This window comes from Phyllostomus discolor, chromosome 15 (assembly GCF_004126475.2).
Source record: "Phyllostomus discolor isolate MPI-MPIP mPhyDis1 chromosome 15, mPhyDis1.pri.v3, whole genome shotgun sequence".
NCBI lineage: Eukaryota > Metazoa > Chordata > Mammalia > Chiroptera > Phyllostomidae > Phyllostomus > Phyllostomus discolor.
Genome location: NC_040917.2, coordinates 7,550,164 through 7,566,796, shown reverse-complemented (window position 1 = coordinate 7,566,796; position 16,633 = coordinate 7,550,164). Strand labels below are relative to the sequence as shown.

At 59.6% G+C, this 16,633-nt stretch overlaps 1 protein-coding gene across 1 annotated transcript in view; it reads right to left on the bottom strand.

Annotated features, from left to right (window-relative positions):
• PCNX2 (pecanex 2) overlaps positions 1-16,633 on the bottom strand; it is a 204,245-nt gene that overhangs the window by 1,035 nt on the left and 186,577 nt on the right. Inside the window, exons 29-33 of the mRNA XM_028531220.2 lie at positions 8,692-8,836; positions 7,807-8,037; positions 6,937-7,211; positions 6,181-6,368; positions 671-1,119 (exon numbers count right to left, since the gene is read on the bottom strand). Of these exons, the coding sequence (XP_028387021.1) occupies positions 671-1,119; positions 6,181-6,368; positions 6,937-7,211; positions 7,807-8,037; positions 8,692-8,836 (1,288 nt within the window). The remainder of the gene's footprint in view (positions 1-670; positions 1,120-6,180; positions 6,369-6,936; positions 7,212-7,806; positions 8,038-8,691; positions 8,837-16,633) is intronic.

The window sequence follows — 16,633 nt, the reverse complement described above, 5'->3', positions numbered from 1 at the left end:
CATGGGGGGCGGAGGGTGGCCGCCATTGGTCCCACTGCGGGGGGTGGGGATGGGGGGCCATCTGCCTGGAGGGCCTGTCCCCCAGGAAGGAGAGGAAGGGCGGAGCCCGCTCATCCAGCTCTGGTACCCCCACCAGAACCAGAGATCTGCAGTCTGACACCTGTGTCTGCCTTGGCATCTCCTAGGTGCCCCCCCTACCCTGGACAGGAGGGAGCAGCTGGGTGAGCAGCACTCGTCCACCAGCCTGCAACTGCGGCCGAGTAACAGCTCACTGGGGCGAAGCCTCACAACTCTCCTGTGCCACGACCGAGCGCGCGTACTCGGGCGGCCGTTTTGGTGGCTCTGAAATTACATCTGTGGACAGGAGTCGGTGGTGACAGACTCCAGTGCTGATGGGCGACCGGCCTGTCCCTCTGGCAGAGGGACATGAAGAGACAAGGAAGCAGCGTGTGCCCCCCTGCTGTGCAGGCCAGCGAGAACACCCCCGGCACGCTGTGCTCAGGGCTCAGGGGGAGGGACAACTCCGCTGAGCTCTTTCGGGAAATACCTGCCAGCGTGTTGCTACCTACAGGGCGCACCAGCTCCGGAGGGAGCCCGGCCAGACCGTCTCCCTGTCGTCACACTCCCTGTCGTCGGTCACTAGGGAGAGGGGGGTGAGGCCAGGACTTACCCGTGCGGCCTGGCTGGCGGCCCTGGCCGAGGGGCCCATCACGATGTGGACGCTGCTGGAGGACTGGGTGTCGCTGGTGTTGCTCCCCTCGGCGGCCGAGAGCCCAGAGAGGACCAGGGCGCTGGAGAAGCTCCTCTTGCCGAACAGGAAGCTGAGGGTGGAGCTGGTGGACGAGCCCAGGCTGGACCTGATCAGAGCCTCGGCCCGCTCGCGGACGCTCAGGTGGCCCGTGGTGGCGACGGGCGGGGGCTGGGAGTGCAGGGACGCGGCCGAGGTGCGCAGGGAGAGCCGGCTGCCCGAGAGCCTGGGCGCCAGCCCATGGGCCGACGTGGACGTCTGCAGGAAGGCCTGGTGGCTTTCCAGGATCGGGCCGGACGAGCTCAAGGTGGGCGGCCGCTGGCTCAGCGCCCCGTGGGACTGGACAGACTGGCTCCTGCCCTTCCTCCTGCCTTTGGAAGAAGAAACACAACAGGTGGGCACCAACGTCAGAGTGGGCGCGGTGAGGTGGCGGCCCGCTCTGCTGGGGCCTGAGGGACCCCCGGGGACTGCCACCTTCAAGGCCGGGCCTGAGAGCTGGAAGCCCGGCCGAGGTCCCCATGGAGGCCTGGCCGGCCGCAGGGCCACCCCAGGGCATGGCCGGGGTGACGGCTGCCCAGGACTTTCCTGACTTTGACATTCAAGCAGCACAGTCCTGGGAGCTCGGGACCCAGAGGCACCGGGACAATGGCGCCAGTGTGACTCGCCCTGGTTGACCTAATCCGTTGTTTCTGCATCAGAACCTGGGTTCCTAACCTCGTCCCCTAAGCGGTGACAAAGGGAAAACACACCAGTTTGATCACTTTTCTTGCTTTAAAAAAAAGAGGGAAATAAAGAGCTGAGTCACCTACTCGGCCTCTGTTTTCTAGAAAAGGTTCTTGAGATCCAGGTCTTTAAGAGGAGGCTGTCCCAGGGCCCCATCTTGTGGCTGGCATCACCGGCAGGCCCGGCTTCCTGCTCCCTGTGCTGCTGTCCCTCCCCTCGGGCCCCCTGGGGGCCCCAGCCCCCGTGACACTGGTCAGACAAGGCCATTTGGACGAAGGTGATGCGCAGCGCCGCAGGTCTGGCCCGTCGGTGCCTCCGGATGGATGCCTTAAAGCGCGTGTCCGTGTGAGACCGTCCCGGGCAGCCCTCCAGCCTGGGCAGCAGGGCGGAGCGGGCTCCCGGAAGGCTGAATCACTGCACTGACCACCAGGGGGTAACTGTACGGCCTCGTGTGAGGACAGCTGCTGGTGACACCGTAGCTCTGCCAGCTGCCCGACTGGGGTCTCCTGAAGCTGCCGGAATAGGTCCCCCCAACCAGCAGGACGAGGGGGCGGAGGTGGGAGCCCTGGAGGACCACGCAGTCACTTTCTTGCGAGCCACCTCATCCCAAACGCCCAGGTCACAGCTGCACCTGGAGATTCTAAAATACCCGCCTGTGTCCAGAGACGAGCCCCCCGAGGAGAGGCAGGCCTTTTCAGAAAGAGCCCTTGGGGGAACACGTGTTAACCTGGAGATGCCAGGGAACCCCCCGCCCCGCTCCCGCCCACGTTGGCTTGCTGGCGGGAGGGCCCTTGCCTCACACCGACTGACCCTGGTGCCCTGAGACCGCCATGACACCGGCACCATTCCCAGAGACCGGTGCTCCCCCACCCCCGGGCTCTCTCCCCCGCCGGCTGCCAAGAAGACGGGGTACCTCCCCCAGGGTGCCGCTCAGCTCCGTGGGCCTGGGGTTACCCTGCCTAGGGTGAGGGTGGGCCACTCCTGGTGTGGGGACCTCCCCAGGGCCGCGCCCACCTGAAGGGTCCCCGCTGAAGAGCTGTGTCGGTCCCCATCACAGAGGAGAAAAAGAGGGAGAAAAGGGACCCTGACGAATGGGGGCTGGGAACGGAGACGGGGTTTGTTAGTTTATTCAGAGCTGGGCAAGGCCGAACATCTGGTCGTGATTTACACCGTAAGGCCGACGGCTGCCCCCACACGCCCGCCAGTCACGCGCATGTCGGCGGCTCGGATGCTGGGGAAGGACCACCGGGCGTGGCGGGGGCCTCCCAGCGAATTCCATCTGTGTGGCATGGAAAACCTCTGCTCTCTGCAGGAGGAGGCCACCTCCCCTCAATCCCTTTGCTGCAGATTTTCCTGTTTTTTTTTTTGTTGTTGTTGTTGTTGCTGTTGCTTGATTTTTTTTAAAAATTATTTTGCCAAAGGAATAAGTGAGCCAACCATGTTAGATGCATCTGTGCTACACAGGATCGCTGCCTTAGAGTTTAACTCTGCAACTACTTCCTGACCGGACGGCGGGGATTTCCAGGGAAAACCTCCCCGGAGCCCGGCTGCAGCGCCAGAAGGACCCTCCGTGGTCTGCTCTCCTGGCAGTGCCCCTCCGGCTCCCATCGTCCTCTGAGGGGCTGTGCGCAGACCCTCCGCAGGGGGAGAGCAGGCCCTCCCTCTCCCTGGGGACTCCCCTCAGCCGTGGGCTCCTCTCAGCTAGCAGGTCTCGGGCACCCCAGCTGGGCGACCCCGTCCCAGCGGGGATGCATGCTGTTTACCCCGGTAAGAAGGCGGCAGGCTGTCGGGCCACAGCGAGCACCCGGCCCCCAGGCACGCCTGCCGGGTGAGGTGCTGGGCACGCCGGGAGCAGCACACCCACGAGAGTCGCTGTGGGAGGCGGCCCTGCGGTGGGGACTCAGGTAGGACCCCAGGTCTCTGAGAGGGTCTGGCAAAGGCCGGGATGGGGCGCTGGGCTGGGAAGTGGGGCAGGGACCCAGGGAGGGAGCAGAGCGGACCCCAGTTGTGGGAACTGAGGCTTGGCCGTGAGCAAAACTGGACCCCTGCTCCTGTGGTTTGGTTCAGGTTCACCCTGCAGAACTGCTGGGTCATGCCCCTCGGTGGTACCCCGCCTGGAGGCAGGCTGTCCCCCTCTGTCCTGTCCGAACTGCTTGCTCTGCCCACCCTGCACCCTGCCTCTCTGAAGCGACTGGTGGCAACCGAGTCATTCCTACAGGCTCAGCACGCAGCACACTGACGGACAGACGGAGCACAGCAGGGGCCCGTCTGCAAAGCTGGAGCAGCGGGGAAACCACCTTCCCAGCTCTGGCCCCACAGTGCCTCAGCCACGAGGTCAAAGCACTTTTTAAGCTTCCCATGTGGTTCTAATGGCCAAGGCCTGACCCCTCCCTAGACTCTCTGGGGCCACCTCTGCTCCTAATCAGAAGGGTGGCCTGAACTGAGTGACGGCAAAGCCCCACCCCTCTGGCCGCGGTGTGGGGAGAGACGCAGGACTCTGTGCGGGGCTGCAGGGACACGCGGGACAGAGCAAGAGGCGGGCTCCTCTGTTTGAAGTGGAGGGGGCGGCGGGCCTCGGTCTGCAGAGGGCCAGCCCTGCACACAGTGGGCACCTCGTGGGGCCCGGGCTGGCTGATTCAGGAAGAACCAGGCACCAGCTTCGCCTGCTCTGGGCCAGGTGTCGGAGGGGCCCTTGCCAGCCAGGGGAGGGAGGAGGTCAGTGGAGCTCCGAGCGCGAGGGCGCTGGGGTGGCCCCATCTGCTCAGCCCCAGCTCAAGGCCAAGGGCCGCGTCCCAGCCCAGGGTGGTTAGGATCACAGGTTCTGGGCTCAAACCCCAGATTCGTCCCTTGCCGCTGGGTCTCCAGTCTCGGTGAGGACGCAGTGACTTTGTCTGAGTCACCCGGGATGGTACGTCAGGCTCCAGAGGGCAGGACACAGAGAGCAGGAGCAACAAGGGGCTTCCTAAGGTCCCCAGCAGAACGACACTGGTCTCAGAGCCTGGGGCCCCTCAGGCCCAGACAGGAGTGCGAGAGCCCAGGTGGTGTTGCCAGGCTTGCCTCGTTACCTTGGAAACCACAGAGAGCCAGGTGCCCTCGCTAGGGGCAGTTCCAAGAAGCAACGATGAGAAACGGGCAGCTGGTTCGGGCTCCGGAAGGTCTGCTCCGACCTCTGCCGCTGCTGGGACACCCGGGCCAGAGGCCTCGGCCCTGAGTCAGGGGACGTGTCCCACCGACAGTGTCTGGATTCAGGGGACAGAACTTTTTTTTTGTTCGCTGACTTACTCCTCAGAAAGGGATGAGGCCCCCTACTAAGTCGAGGCTGCTCCTGAGTCTGTCCCCCGCTCTCTGAGAGCTGCCCCTGCACTGGGCCACCCCAACTCCAGCCCTGCTCTGCCCCGCACAGGCCACCGGGACAGAGGGCGCCATGGCACCCGGCGCCCAGGCACCTCCCCACTCGGAACCGGCCGTGCAGTTCCCATCTGGAAAGTCACTCGTGTGGTTTCTGAACTTACGTTTCTCACGGGACCGAAACTGTTAACTGAACAATGAGACGCCCCCTCCCCACCCCGGCCTGAGAGCTGGGCACGGGCAGTGGCCTCTGGCTGGACACTCGGGTCAGGGTCAGGCAGATGGCACTGGGCCCGGGGCAGGGGGCCTCTCCCCTCCGAGCAGCTAAAACCACCGCTGGCCTGTCTACCTGTCCACCTGTCTGCCTCTCTGTCTATCTTATTTCCTTTTCTCCTTTCTTCCTGTCAGTCTAATTGTTCTTCTGTTCTACCTCTATCTACCTATGTATCTATCTCTTACCATCTACCTACCTGCCACTCTCCTGTGTCCCTTTCAATCATCTGTCACCTCCCTACCTACCACGTCTCCCAGGTTTAGACAAACCCTCACTGTTTTGGCTAAACCCCCAGCCTGGCCCTGGGCACGTCCAGGAGGCTGGGACTGCTCCCTGCGGGCTCGCTGGTGCAGGGCTGACGGGTGGGGCCCGCGGGACGAGGCACCTGGCGAAGGCTGCTGGATGGTGGGGAGCCCTGGAGCGAGCGGGCTTTGAAGGGCAAGGCCAAGTGCGACATGCTGGCGGGAACCAGAGCAGAGCGTCTGTCTCACCTGCACCCACATGGCTTGTCCTCCGTGGCCCTGAGGGTGGCCTCCTCTAGCCCAGCCGACGCCCCTCCCCCTGGGGAGCCTCATCCTTCCCGTCAAGCCGACCTCACAGGCCTCAGTTTCCATGCAACTCTGACCTTCAAACACAGCCCGGGCTTGGACCCAGCCATCTCCCCATTCCCCCTTCCTCCGAAGTGTCAGGCGTGGCCGGAGGAAGGTGAGAACTGGAGGAAAGTGGGACGGGTGGCCGGAGGCTGTTTGTGCCGCCGCAGACGTGGGGACCGGCGGGGACAGCAACACGCTCGTGGGTCCAGAGCCACAACAACACGGCCGGACACAGGCCGTGCACACAACACAGTGGGAGCTGAGTGGGTGAGAGGTGAGAAGGAAGGGGTGGCTGCTGGACAGCGGGACAGAAAGGCAGACGGCTGGCTGAGGTCACGGACAGACAGATGGACAGAAAGGATGAAAACTGCACTGGCAGTTGTTTTCCGAGCGAAACCTACAGATTCAGTGCATTTGGGGGCCCCCTCCGTCCCCGCACTAACGGGCTTTTGCTGGGACCCTGTATCGGCAGCGTGAGGCCCCGCCACACTCACCTGTGCTCCGTGTCCCTTCCCGGGGCGACCAGTGGCGGGCCCCCTCTTTTCTGGGCTGCTCTGTGCTGCTCTCCTGGCTGTCCCCACTCGGGGCGCTGCCACCGCCTGCGGACGGGGCGCCCCCTCCGTCCGCGTCCTCAATGTTGCCACCACCACCGCGCTGGCCGGCGTGACAGTCCTTCCGCATTCTGTGACGGAGAAACGCCGCGGGGATTCTCACCGGGACATTTCCACACCCCCAGCGCCCCCCACCCATGTCTAATACACCAGGGTGAGGCACGCTGCAGGGGAGCTGCCCACCTGGGTGCAGGTGGGAACAGGGGCCTCTGCACCCCAAACCTCAGCATCTGACAGATGAGAACCCTGCCCCAGGATGGATAAGCTCTAGCCTCAACCTTCCAGAGAAGCGTCAGCGTGGGGGCCTGAGAGGACCCATCCCAGCTAACCAGGGGCAGGACTGCAGCCGGGGAAGGGGACTGAAGGTTGACAGGTGTGGAACACCCGGGGTCCTAAAGACCCAGAGGCTCCATGAGAACCAAGCCAGGAGCTCGGCCTGTGGGCGGGGGAGGGAGGCACTGACTGGTCCCCTGACCCTGCTGGTGGAACAAGCGATCTCCTAGATGACCCCCGGGAGAGCAGCTGGAATCACACGACAAAGTGGTGATGGCCGGGGTTCCCACCAGAAGCCCAGCGCGCCCCACGCCGCCACCCCACCCCTCCCGGCGCCCAGGCGCAGGCCGTGGTATCGGGACCCACCTTAGCCACTTGGTTCGGAACCACGTCCGGACGCCCTCCAAAGTGACAGGTCCGCCCCAGACGTGCCTCAGCTGCCTGTGGGTCCCGAGGTAGGACGTGGTGAGGGGGGACACGTACATGGGGTAGCCCAGCGGCTGGTCGCAGGACGAGTTGATGAGGTTGCGCAGGACCTGCTTGTTGTTCTGGATGCTGCCGCGCTCGGGGTTGCGGTTGCGGAGGAAGATGAGCTCCTGCTGCTGCCCCGCCCAGAGGCCTCGGACGCACTCCTTGTTGACCTACCGGTGGGGGCGGGGCGGGGCCGGGTGGGGGTAAGGAGGGGAGGAAAGTTGATAGCGTGGGCACTGCGCCTGCGGGATTCAACCTGCTGCGCTGGAGCAGGGCCCTGGTGTGAACCCCCACGGCTGCGACACTCCGGCTTACAGCTCCCTCTGCTGCTGCCTGGCAGGGCGGCGGGCTTACGGGGTGCGGGGGCATTTTCATGGGGAAACGTGGAGCACACAGGAGGGAGCTTGGGTTCCAGCCGCGTGGCTGGAAGCTACAGGAAAAGAAGAATCACTGGCCCTAGCCGGGTGGCTCAGCTGGTGGGAGCGTCATCCCATACACCAAAGAGTCAAGGCTTCAATCCCTGGTCAGGGCACATGCCTGGGTTTGGGGTTCGATCCCCAGTTGGGGCGAGTACCAGCGGCAACTGACCGATGTTTCTCTCCCATGGCCCTGGCCCGGGAGCGCGGCCCGGGAGCACAGCCCAGCGCCCCTCTGACACCGTGTCCCTGAACGGCTGACGCAGCCACGCACAGAGACGCGAGCGTGCGTGCCCAGCACCACCCTGCTGCCTCTTGCACACCCCTGGCGGGAGGCGTGGCCACGCACCTTGATCACCTTGAAGCTCAGGAAGCTCCTGTGCAGCATGAGGACCTTGTACTCGTCGGCGCCCTCGTCCGCCACGCGCCGCAGGGTCAGCAGCTCCTCCTTGTTGGCCAGCACGGCGCCCCTCCAGGCCGGGTCGCCCTCGTGGCAGATGACCACCTTCTTCTCGAAGGACTGGATGGCCTCGTAGAGCACCGTGGGGTCTTCATACTCGTCCGGGCAGGTGAACTGGTCCTGCGGAAGGATGGGGGCCCCGGGGAGCAGAGGCCGGGTGAGTATTAGGGGGTGACGTGGGGGTCTGAGTCCATGTCTTGTCTCAGTTCCCGCCTGGCCCTCGCTCTTTCTCTGGACCCTGAGCTGGTGGAGGACGCCTTCCCCTCCCCTTCTCCCACTGCCCAGGGACAGGGCTCCGTGGCTCCGGTTCTCAGGACCTCTCCGTACCGCGTGGGCACTCTGACACGCCGTTTTCTCTGGCTGAGTCCCCGTCCCCCTCTGTTGAAACATGACCACCTCCTGTCGGCTGATGTCTAGGCTACCCCAGTGGCCTCTGCTCGGTCACCAGATAATAAAGCCACTCCTACACCTCATGCCACACGGGGACCCTGGTTTTCAAAGCTGTTTTTTCCCCCTGATGTTTCAGGCTGATACTCTTTAGAAATTTTATTTATTTATTTTTAGAGAGAGGAAGGGAAGGAGAAGGAAAGGGAGGGAAACATCAATGTGTGGTTGCCTCTCGCACGCCCCCCACTGGGGACCTGGCCCACAACCCAGGCATGTGCCCTGGCTGGGAACTGAACTGGCGACCCTTTGGTTTGCAGGCTGGTGCTCAGTCCACTGAACCACACCGGCCAGGGCTCACGCTGGTACGTTTTAAAAACGGACGCCCACCTGGTGAAGCTTCAGGGACATCCTGATGGCCGGAGCGACGACTTTGTGCAGCAGGTCCATGTCGGCGAACACCCACTCGTCGCGGGCCGTGACTCGGAAGTCGCCTTTGAAGAGGGCGTGGAGGCCGTACAGGAAGGAGCCCAGGCTGTAAGACAACGCCCCAGGCCCTGCTCACTCTCTCGGAACAAACAGCGTGCAGAGTCCCGTCCCCCTGCACCAGGGCCCAGGCTCCCGGGTGTCACGTCACAGCTGGTGTCTTTAGGCTGGTCCAGCAGGAAAAGGAAGGTGGCCCCAGACTCATCCCACTGCACCCAGCACCTCCCCTGAGCCCATATGGGACCCTAGTGACGACTAGTGGAATGGCCATCACCAGTCATTTTGAAAGCCACGGACACACTTGACCCCCCGATGTGACAGCACAGACCCCAGGCAGGACTGGCTGACCACGACGGGCAAAGCAGGTGTGGTGACCCCACCAGCTCCGCCCTGTCAGGAGGTGGCGGGTGAACGGCAGAACTGCCTGGGCAGTTATGTTTCCTCTCTGTGTTTCTGGACGTCACTTCTGGGCGGTTACTCGCCGTAGAAATCGGATTCTACCCCATGCAGAGAGTAAACTGTAGGAGACCATCCTGCGTGGCATGGGCCCAGCTCCCACTTAGAGATGCACAGGGTCCATGCCCACAGATAGGTTCTCCTGTGGGGAGTCAGGTTCTCCTGTGGGGAGTCCGGCCTGCCATGTGCCTAGGCTGCTCTGAGTCTTGTTTTTGCCAAAAAACTCCCTCACCCTGAACTGAGGACATTTACTGCAAAGTAACTTCCTAAAATCCATGCTAAACCTTCCAAGGATGAGTGTAACCAATTCAACCACTTTTGCCTTTTCATTTGCAAATATCCCTCTTCTGTGATGTGATTGGCGGCGTTGGCTCCTTTGTTTTCTGTAAAAGGTAACCACCTAAAGCCATCAGGGGCATAGTGAATGAGGACCACCGTGTAAGGTGCCCAGAGAGAGACATAAAGGCCTGTCACGGCTGAGGCTGGGGCCTTTGGCTCCTCTTGAGAGTGAAGCCACTGGCCCTTTTCCTCCATGGGGCTCGGTCGTCCGTGTGAATATCTTGTGTCACATGCACAATGTCGCAGACCCCACGGGCTGGGGTCCGCATCAAAAATGAGCCCCCACAGAAGCTCAGATGGATCTCCTGGACCCTCAGAGAACCAGTCCCAGTTCTCTGTCCACCCGTTTCCAAACCCCTACTGGGAGCTGCGTGACAGAAGGAGCGAAAAACTCTGCAGGCTTGTCCAGGCTTCCGCGTTCCCAGCCTTTTCTTCGTCACCGAGCACTGCCAGGGTGCAGAGCGTGGGTGTCACTTGGGGGAATCTCCACGGTCCGTGCCACGGACATTCCGGGTGATCACGGGGACCTGGCTGCGGAGGCGGGGCACTTCCTGTGCTGTGAGGGGAGCAGGCTGGTGTTCCTTCCTTTCCTTTACGTATCTGCGTTAATAGACGAGATGGCAGCCGCCTCCACCACCCAGGCCTCTGGCTTCCTTGGCCAGGCAGGGCAGAAGTGGGGCAGAGCGTGCAGGAAGGTGTGTGTTGCGGGGGGTGTCCTCAAGGGTGGCCGCTCGTGAGGATGCACGGGCTGGCTCTCTGAGCAAGACTTCTCCTGATCAGCGCATCGGGCCAGCCTGCCGGTGGTCTGGGACACAGTCCCACCGACAAGCCAGCTCGGCCTCCCACTGAGAAATACGCCCAGTCCTTGACTGGTGTCTGGAACTCTCTCAAGAAAGAGGTGAGGCTTCAGGTCGGAGCAGGGCGTGGTCTGCTCAGGTGGGGCTCAGGCGCTGTGGCCCGGAGGTGCCTGGGATATCCCAGAAGGAGCTGCAGGAGGCAGCCTTCCCGAAGTCTCTCCAGCACAGAACGGAGGCTTCCCGGGCTCTGAGCTTCAGGGACAGCCTGCGCGGTGCCAGAGGGGAGTGGCCGAGTGTGAGGTTACAGGAAGCAGAGCCCAGTGGCAGCAGACGATGGCCAGGGCTCTGTGCTCCCACCTGAAGCATCTGAAACCGCTCCTGCCGTCAGACAGAAGCCGAGTACTGCAAGGGGGGCGGGGATGGATTGTAAAGCAGGGGTGGGGCTTTTTCTGGAAAGAATTTGAGATGCCACGTTGCTTGCACACATGCATAAGAGGAAACATGTATAGGGATGGAGACGGTGGCCAAGGACGTGCCCAGACACCCAGTGATCTCCGCAGACACCAGGAAGAGCAGGGGCTCCCGGCCCAGCCTGCTGTGGGGTTGGGGGCCCATGCAAAGCAGGGTGGCTGCACAGGGCCTGTTGGAGGGGCAGCAGCCAGTCAGTCCCCGGGGGCCTGCGAAAGTGCTGCCCTCCCACCCAGGGCCCCGCAGTAGCTGCTCTATGGGCTGTTACCCTTGCAGAGAAAACCACACCCCATGGCACTGAGGGCTGCGCCCTTTAATTGCCCCTCCCCCACCCGAGCAGGCCCTCTCACGCTGTCCTGTCATGGAGTTTGTGAGCCAAGCAATAGGCAGAGCAGGGACACCTGTGCCCACTTGCATGGGGTCGTGCAGGGGACAGGGCGGGGCAGGGCCCTGAGGAACACTGACAGGTATGGAATCGCATGTCAGAGAAGCAAATCCACACACAGGGAATGAAAGCTTGGGTCTTCACGGCACCACAGACACGCTAAAAATTTAATAAATACGAAGAGCTCTAAAAATACTACTCCTTCCATGAGGATGGGCAGCCGGTTTCTTTTTAACTGGCACAGGCTGGTGTGTGACCCTGAGCTGCTCAGCCTGCCCAGGAGCCAATCCATGGCGCCACCCTCCACCCGAACCCAGTGGAGGGACCCACGGTGCTACCCCCCGGGCCAGCACCCCACCCTGGTCTGCAGGGCTCAGTTCCGCTGCTGCAGTGAGGGCCTGGGTGATGACGGTGCCGTTTCAGCTGAGCGTGCATCTGCACGTGTGCATGCACATGTGTGGGCGTGCATGCGTGTGCTGGACAGATGCTCCCAGCCTCTGCCTCAGACTGACGCTGCACCCCAGCTGACACAGTGACCATCAGGCGGGGGCTCAGTGACCCTCTGACTGGATCGACTGCCTTCGGTGTCCTTTCTGGCTCCTGACCCAGCAGCTCCCTGTTACAGGGTGACAGAGCTGCTGTGGGCAATTGCACAGGTGAGAGGCTGGCCCTCGGTACCTGAGCACAGAGTTCACAGCCTTCCTGGAAGGAGTCCTTTTCTGGCTTGAGGCCCTGGCTGTGCCTGCAGAGCCACTGCCGGTTATGGCCCAGCTCCGGCTGCCCCAGGCTTGTGCCCCTTTCAGCTCCTCCATCACGCCTGGCAAGGCCGTGGCGATTTAAGGGTGGCAAGTTGAAGCAAAGGCTGTTTTCCACCCCCGCGTCTTCACTCTCTTGATCCACAGGGGAATCCTCAGCTCTCTTCCAGCCGGAGGTGGTGTACGCCCCGCTATGCCCGACTCTTGTTCAAAATCACGGAGCAACTCACCCCAGTTACCACCTGCACCCGCTCTCTCTGGCTCTCAGCTGGTGGCAGATTAGCCCCCTGGGGGGGCATTTGCCAATATCAGGAGACAGTTCTGGATGTCTCACAGCTTGGGGGGGTTGCTATTGGCATCTAGTGGGGAGAAGCCAGGCAGGGGTGGGCACTGCTACAATGCACAGGACAGCCCCCCAGCAAAGAACCCCAAATGCTAACAGTACACGGTTGAGAAACTCTGCTTTTTCAGAAAAAAAAAAAAGAGAGAATCACTCATTTTAAGGATACAGATTTTAAGGACGGACAACAGACCTAGACTTAATTGATGTAAGGGTTCAGAGGGAAACAACTTTAACACTGGGATAGTTTTTGTAAGACAAACAATGGGCCCCCCAGAACAATGACCCACTTGTTCATTTCAGTTAATTTCCGAGCAGGTCCACACACCCGGTGTTTACAGATCGGCCGGGAAGGACCTTCACTGCATGCGCTGCCGTGAATGGGAGCTTGCGGAACATGTGCGAACAATTAAGTGTGCTGTGCAGGCCCGGCTTCCCGAGCTTGCTGACTGATTAGTAACGGAGATACTTCCAGAGTCTGTGCCTGGTACCCACGCCGGCACTCCAGGCTCAGGGAGCCCTCCCTCGGGGGACAGCAGCATGTCAGAGAGGCCTTATTCCCTGCCCCACCTCGCCCCCCACCCTGCGTGGAATCCACCACCCTGTGCGCCTGGGCCTCGCAGCTCAGCTGAAACTGTCATTATTTGCAAATGGATCTGGCCACCAGAAAAATGAAAGAGAATTCATTGAAACATTCATGTTTGTGATAAAGATGAGCAGAGGTGCCCAGAAAGAGATCAATACAAAAATATGGAAAAGGAGACAGGAAGAAAGATCTATTCATAATCACAAAAGATATTTTAAAAAAGCAGGATGATTACAAAGAGACCCCATATTATTAAATGATGTTCAGGTTTTCTCAAATTAATCTGTAGATTCAGTACAATCTCAATCAAAATTCCAACAGAGGTTTTTATACACTGTGATCCTGAATTTTACCTGCAGAGGGAATGAGCAGGAACAGCACCCGATAGAACTACTAAAGGTGAGAAAAAAGCAAAGGTGAACAGACGGGCCTAACAGAGATCAAAACAGCGTATGACTCTAGCAAACCAGACGGTCTAGTTTTGTTTGAAGAACAGAGGAACCGGTCACTGTAACAGAAGCGTCAATCTGAAGCACATCACTACCTACGGGAACGTAACACGTGCTCAAAGCGGTATTTCAAGTTAGTGGTGATTTTAAGTAACTAACTAACAATGAGAGATTAGCCAATGATGTTGGACGATCAGCTACCCTTCGGGGAAACGCTGGGTCCCTGGCTCCTGCCTTGCAGGAACACACACTCTGTGTGGGTGTGCTGGGAGCCAGGGTCCCTCCACCCCTCCCGCCCCTCCCGCCTCTCCCACCTCAAGCTCACGTCCTGCTGGGTGTGCCTAGAGTGCAAGGCCCTGCGGTTCCTGAGTCTGTCTGCAGGGGCATCCTTGGGGCATGAAGTGATGTCACTCTGGGCTATAAAACTCATTTACTGGAAGTGAGTATTCTGTGCTCTGTGTCCCCCTGCCCACGCCCCAGGCTTGGGGGCTGGAGGAGTCCCCACAAGCATGCTGCTGCTGTGCCGTGAGCAGTTAAGTCCTTCGTGTCTGACCCAGGCGTCTCCTGTCCTCTGCCAGGATCCCTGCACCCACAGGGCAGCCAGTTAGCCAAGAAGTGGAGTAACACCCAGCCCCAAGATGGAGAGAAACGAAGCTACTGAAGTAGCAGAGACACGGAGAAGCTAGGATTTTTATACCCTGGAGCTACAAAGAGGGTTTTCAGAAAGACACACAATCAAGAAACAGTAAAGTAAGAATTTTCTAAAGCTGTCATAAATAAATACCAGAGATGTATTTGGGTGCGTATTAATATCTTAATATGAGGACAGCTCCTAAAAATCGGTAATTGCCTCACAATAGTGGGTCAAGCCAGGTAAGCGGGCAGGCAACTCACAGAAGAAACTAGAAGTGACCAATCAACCCGGAAAAGATCCTCACCCGCACTGCCAGTGGTGGGGATACAAACTGAAAGAAGGCGGAGATGCCGGCTTTTACCCGGGAGACTAGAAAAATCAGAAAGACGGAATGTCCCGCGTTAGTGAGGGGGTGGCCCAGCGCTGTCGGAGACACTCCACACTGGGACAGTTTCTTTGGAGAGCACTTCAACTCTGTCTGTTACAGTTACGTTAAACATTGTCCTGAGCTCCGGAACTATTTTCTCCCCCCAAGCGAACCCATTGACTGACCCCTAGCGTATGAAACGCAGGGCACAGCTGTGGGCTTGAAGTGGAGGGACGCCTTGGTCCCCCGCAGGCTCCAGGCGCCCCCTCACACTGTGAGCCCCTCGCCCCTGCCCCCCAGGACATATCCCAAAAAGTGGGAACTTCCTGGATTTCTCCTAAGCATGGCCTGGGGCAGCGCGTAAAATCAGTCATCTTTCGAAAGTCAATGACTGAAATGAAAATGTGCTGCGGGAAGCACTGCCATGCGGGTCCTCTCGGGAACGTGACCCGGCCCCGGGTAATCCGAGCCCCCCCCCCCAGAACACCCCGAGGATTATTCCCAGATTTATCTCATCGCTGTGTCTGGAACGAGCAGAGCTGTCGAGGAGTATTAGGAACCGTTTGAAATAAAGGAAATCCCATCAAAACAAGGTTTAAAAAAGCAGCTGTCAAGCGTGGTGCTTAATCAGGGAAAAAATAAACACAGCCAACCAAGCAAGAAACACCTGGATGGAGACTGGAGCGCCTTGGAAAATATCCTAGGTGGGAGCTGAAAGAGTGAATTCTGCAAAGCGTTTTGTTTGTGATTGGTACAGAATATCTGAAATTTATAAAAACCTCAAATTGATGCAAATAAAGCTCCTCTGCCCGGATACGATGCATATCCAAAGACACATTTTGTGTTTTTTTTTTTTTTTTAGTTCACCTCCCTCCCCCTGAAGCACTCCTCAAACAGTGCTGTCCACCTGCAGGGTAACGAGGAGCCACGCCTTGCTGGTTCACAAGCCCACCGGCGAGCCTCCTGCTGGACGTTCAGACGGTCATCACGTTTAGTCCCAGGTGGCCACAAGGAAGCTCCCCTGGGTCTCGTCTGAGGCTGAGCCAAGTCGGGGGGCAGAGAGAGGCTGGGAGCCGTCAGCCCCTCGCAGAGTAGTTCCTACAACAGGCATTCACTCACTACTTAGGGGCTAGCACTTCTCACCTACGGAGAAAATCATCAAGTTCTGGGACGTGGGCGTGGGAAGAGTAAGCAATGTCACACATTCAGTCCTCACTTTCCCTCTCAGTGACTCAAGGCTCCTGCCTCGAGAAATGATGAGAAGTGTCAGCCACACCACTGCAACCTTACCCGTTCCCAGCCCACAGCTCATGAAGCCTTCCCGCAGGGCCACCTGCCCCGACTCACGGTCGCCCCCTGCAGGAGGGGCATTCAGAAACGGTAGACAATCTCCTGGACTTGTTCACCTGACTACCGGTGGCTGTGGGGTTGTTAGATCAATATGCACATGGGTTTCGCCCTTGAGAAGCTTCGAATCCAACCTAATAACAAACTCACTCATGTCCAATACGAAAAGGAGAGCAAAAATGCAACACAGCAGTGCTGGAGGAAGTCCAAGTACAGGAGAAACCGGGGAGGGTGGTGAAAGAGAACCCTTTGTTTTCAGCCCCCTCGTTCTGCACGATTCTCGGCCCAGACAGCACACGGAGTCGCCTGGAGAGCTGTGTACATCCTGGTGCGCGGCCCCCCCATGGACATTCTGTGTACATCCTGGTGTGCGGTCCCCCCATGGACGTTCTGGTAAAATTGGTCTGGACTGTGCGAGGGTCTGGGCCTCAGGAGACTTGGAAGCCTTTCAGATTTTAACAAAACTAATCAAGGAGCTTTTTTAAAAAAAGATTTTATGCATTTATTTTTAGAGCGAGGAGAAGGAGGGAAAAGAGAGGGAGGGAGAGGTGTGTTGTTGTGAGAGAGAGAGAGAGACATCAGTAAGTTGCCTCTCGTGTGCACCCTGGGACCGGGCACCGAACACACAGCCCAGGCATGCACCCCAACGGGGAATCGAACCAGAGACCTTTCTTCACTTCACAGGATGACACCCAATCAGCTGAGCCACAGCGGCCAGGGCTTTTTTTTAAAAATCCTCACCCAAGAATGTTTTTATGGATTTTAGAGAGAAAGGAAAGGAGTGGGGCCAGAGAAGGGCGGGGGAGAGAGAAAAATGTCAATGTGACGGAGACACACGGATTGGCTGCTTCCTGCATGCGCCCAATCTGGGATCACACCCGCAGTCTTCTGGTATGTGCGATGAGGCTCCAGCCAGCCACGCC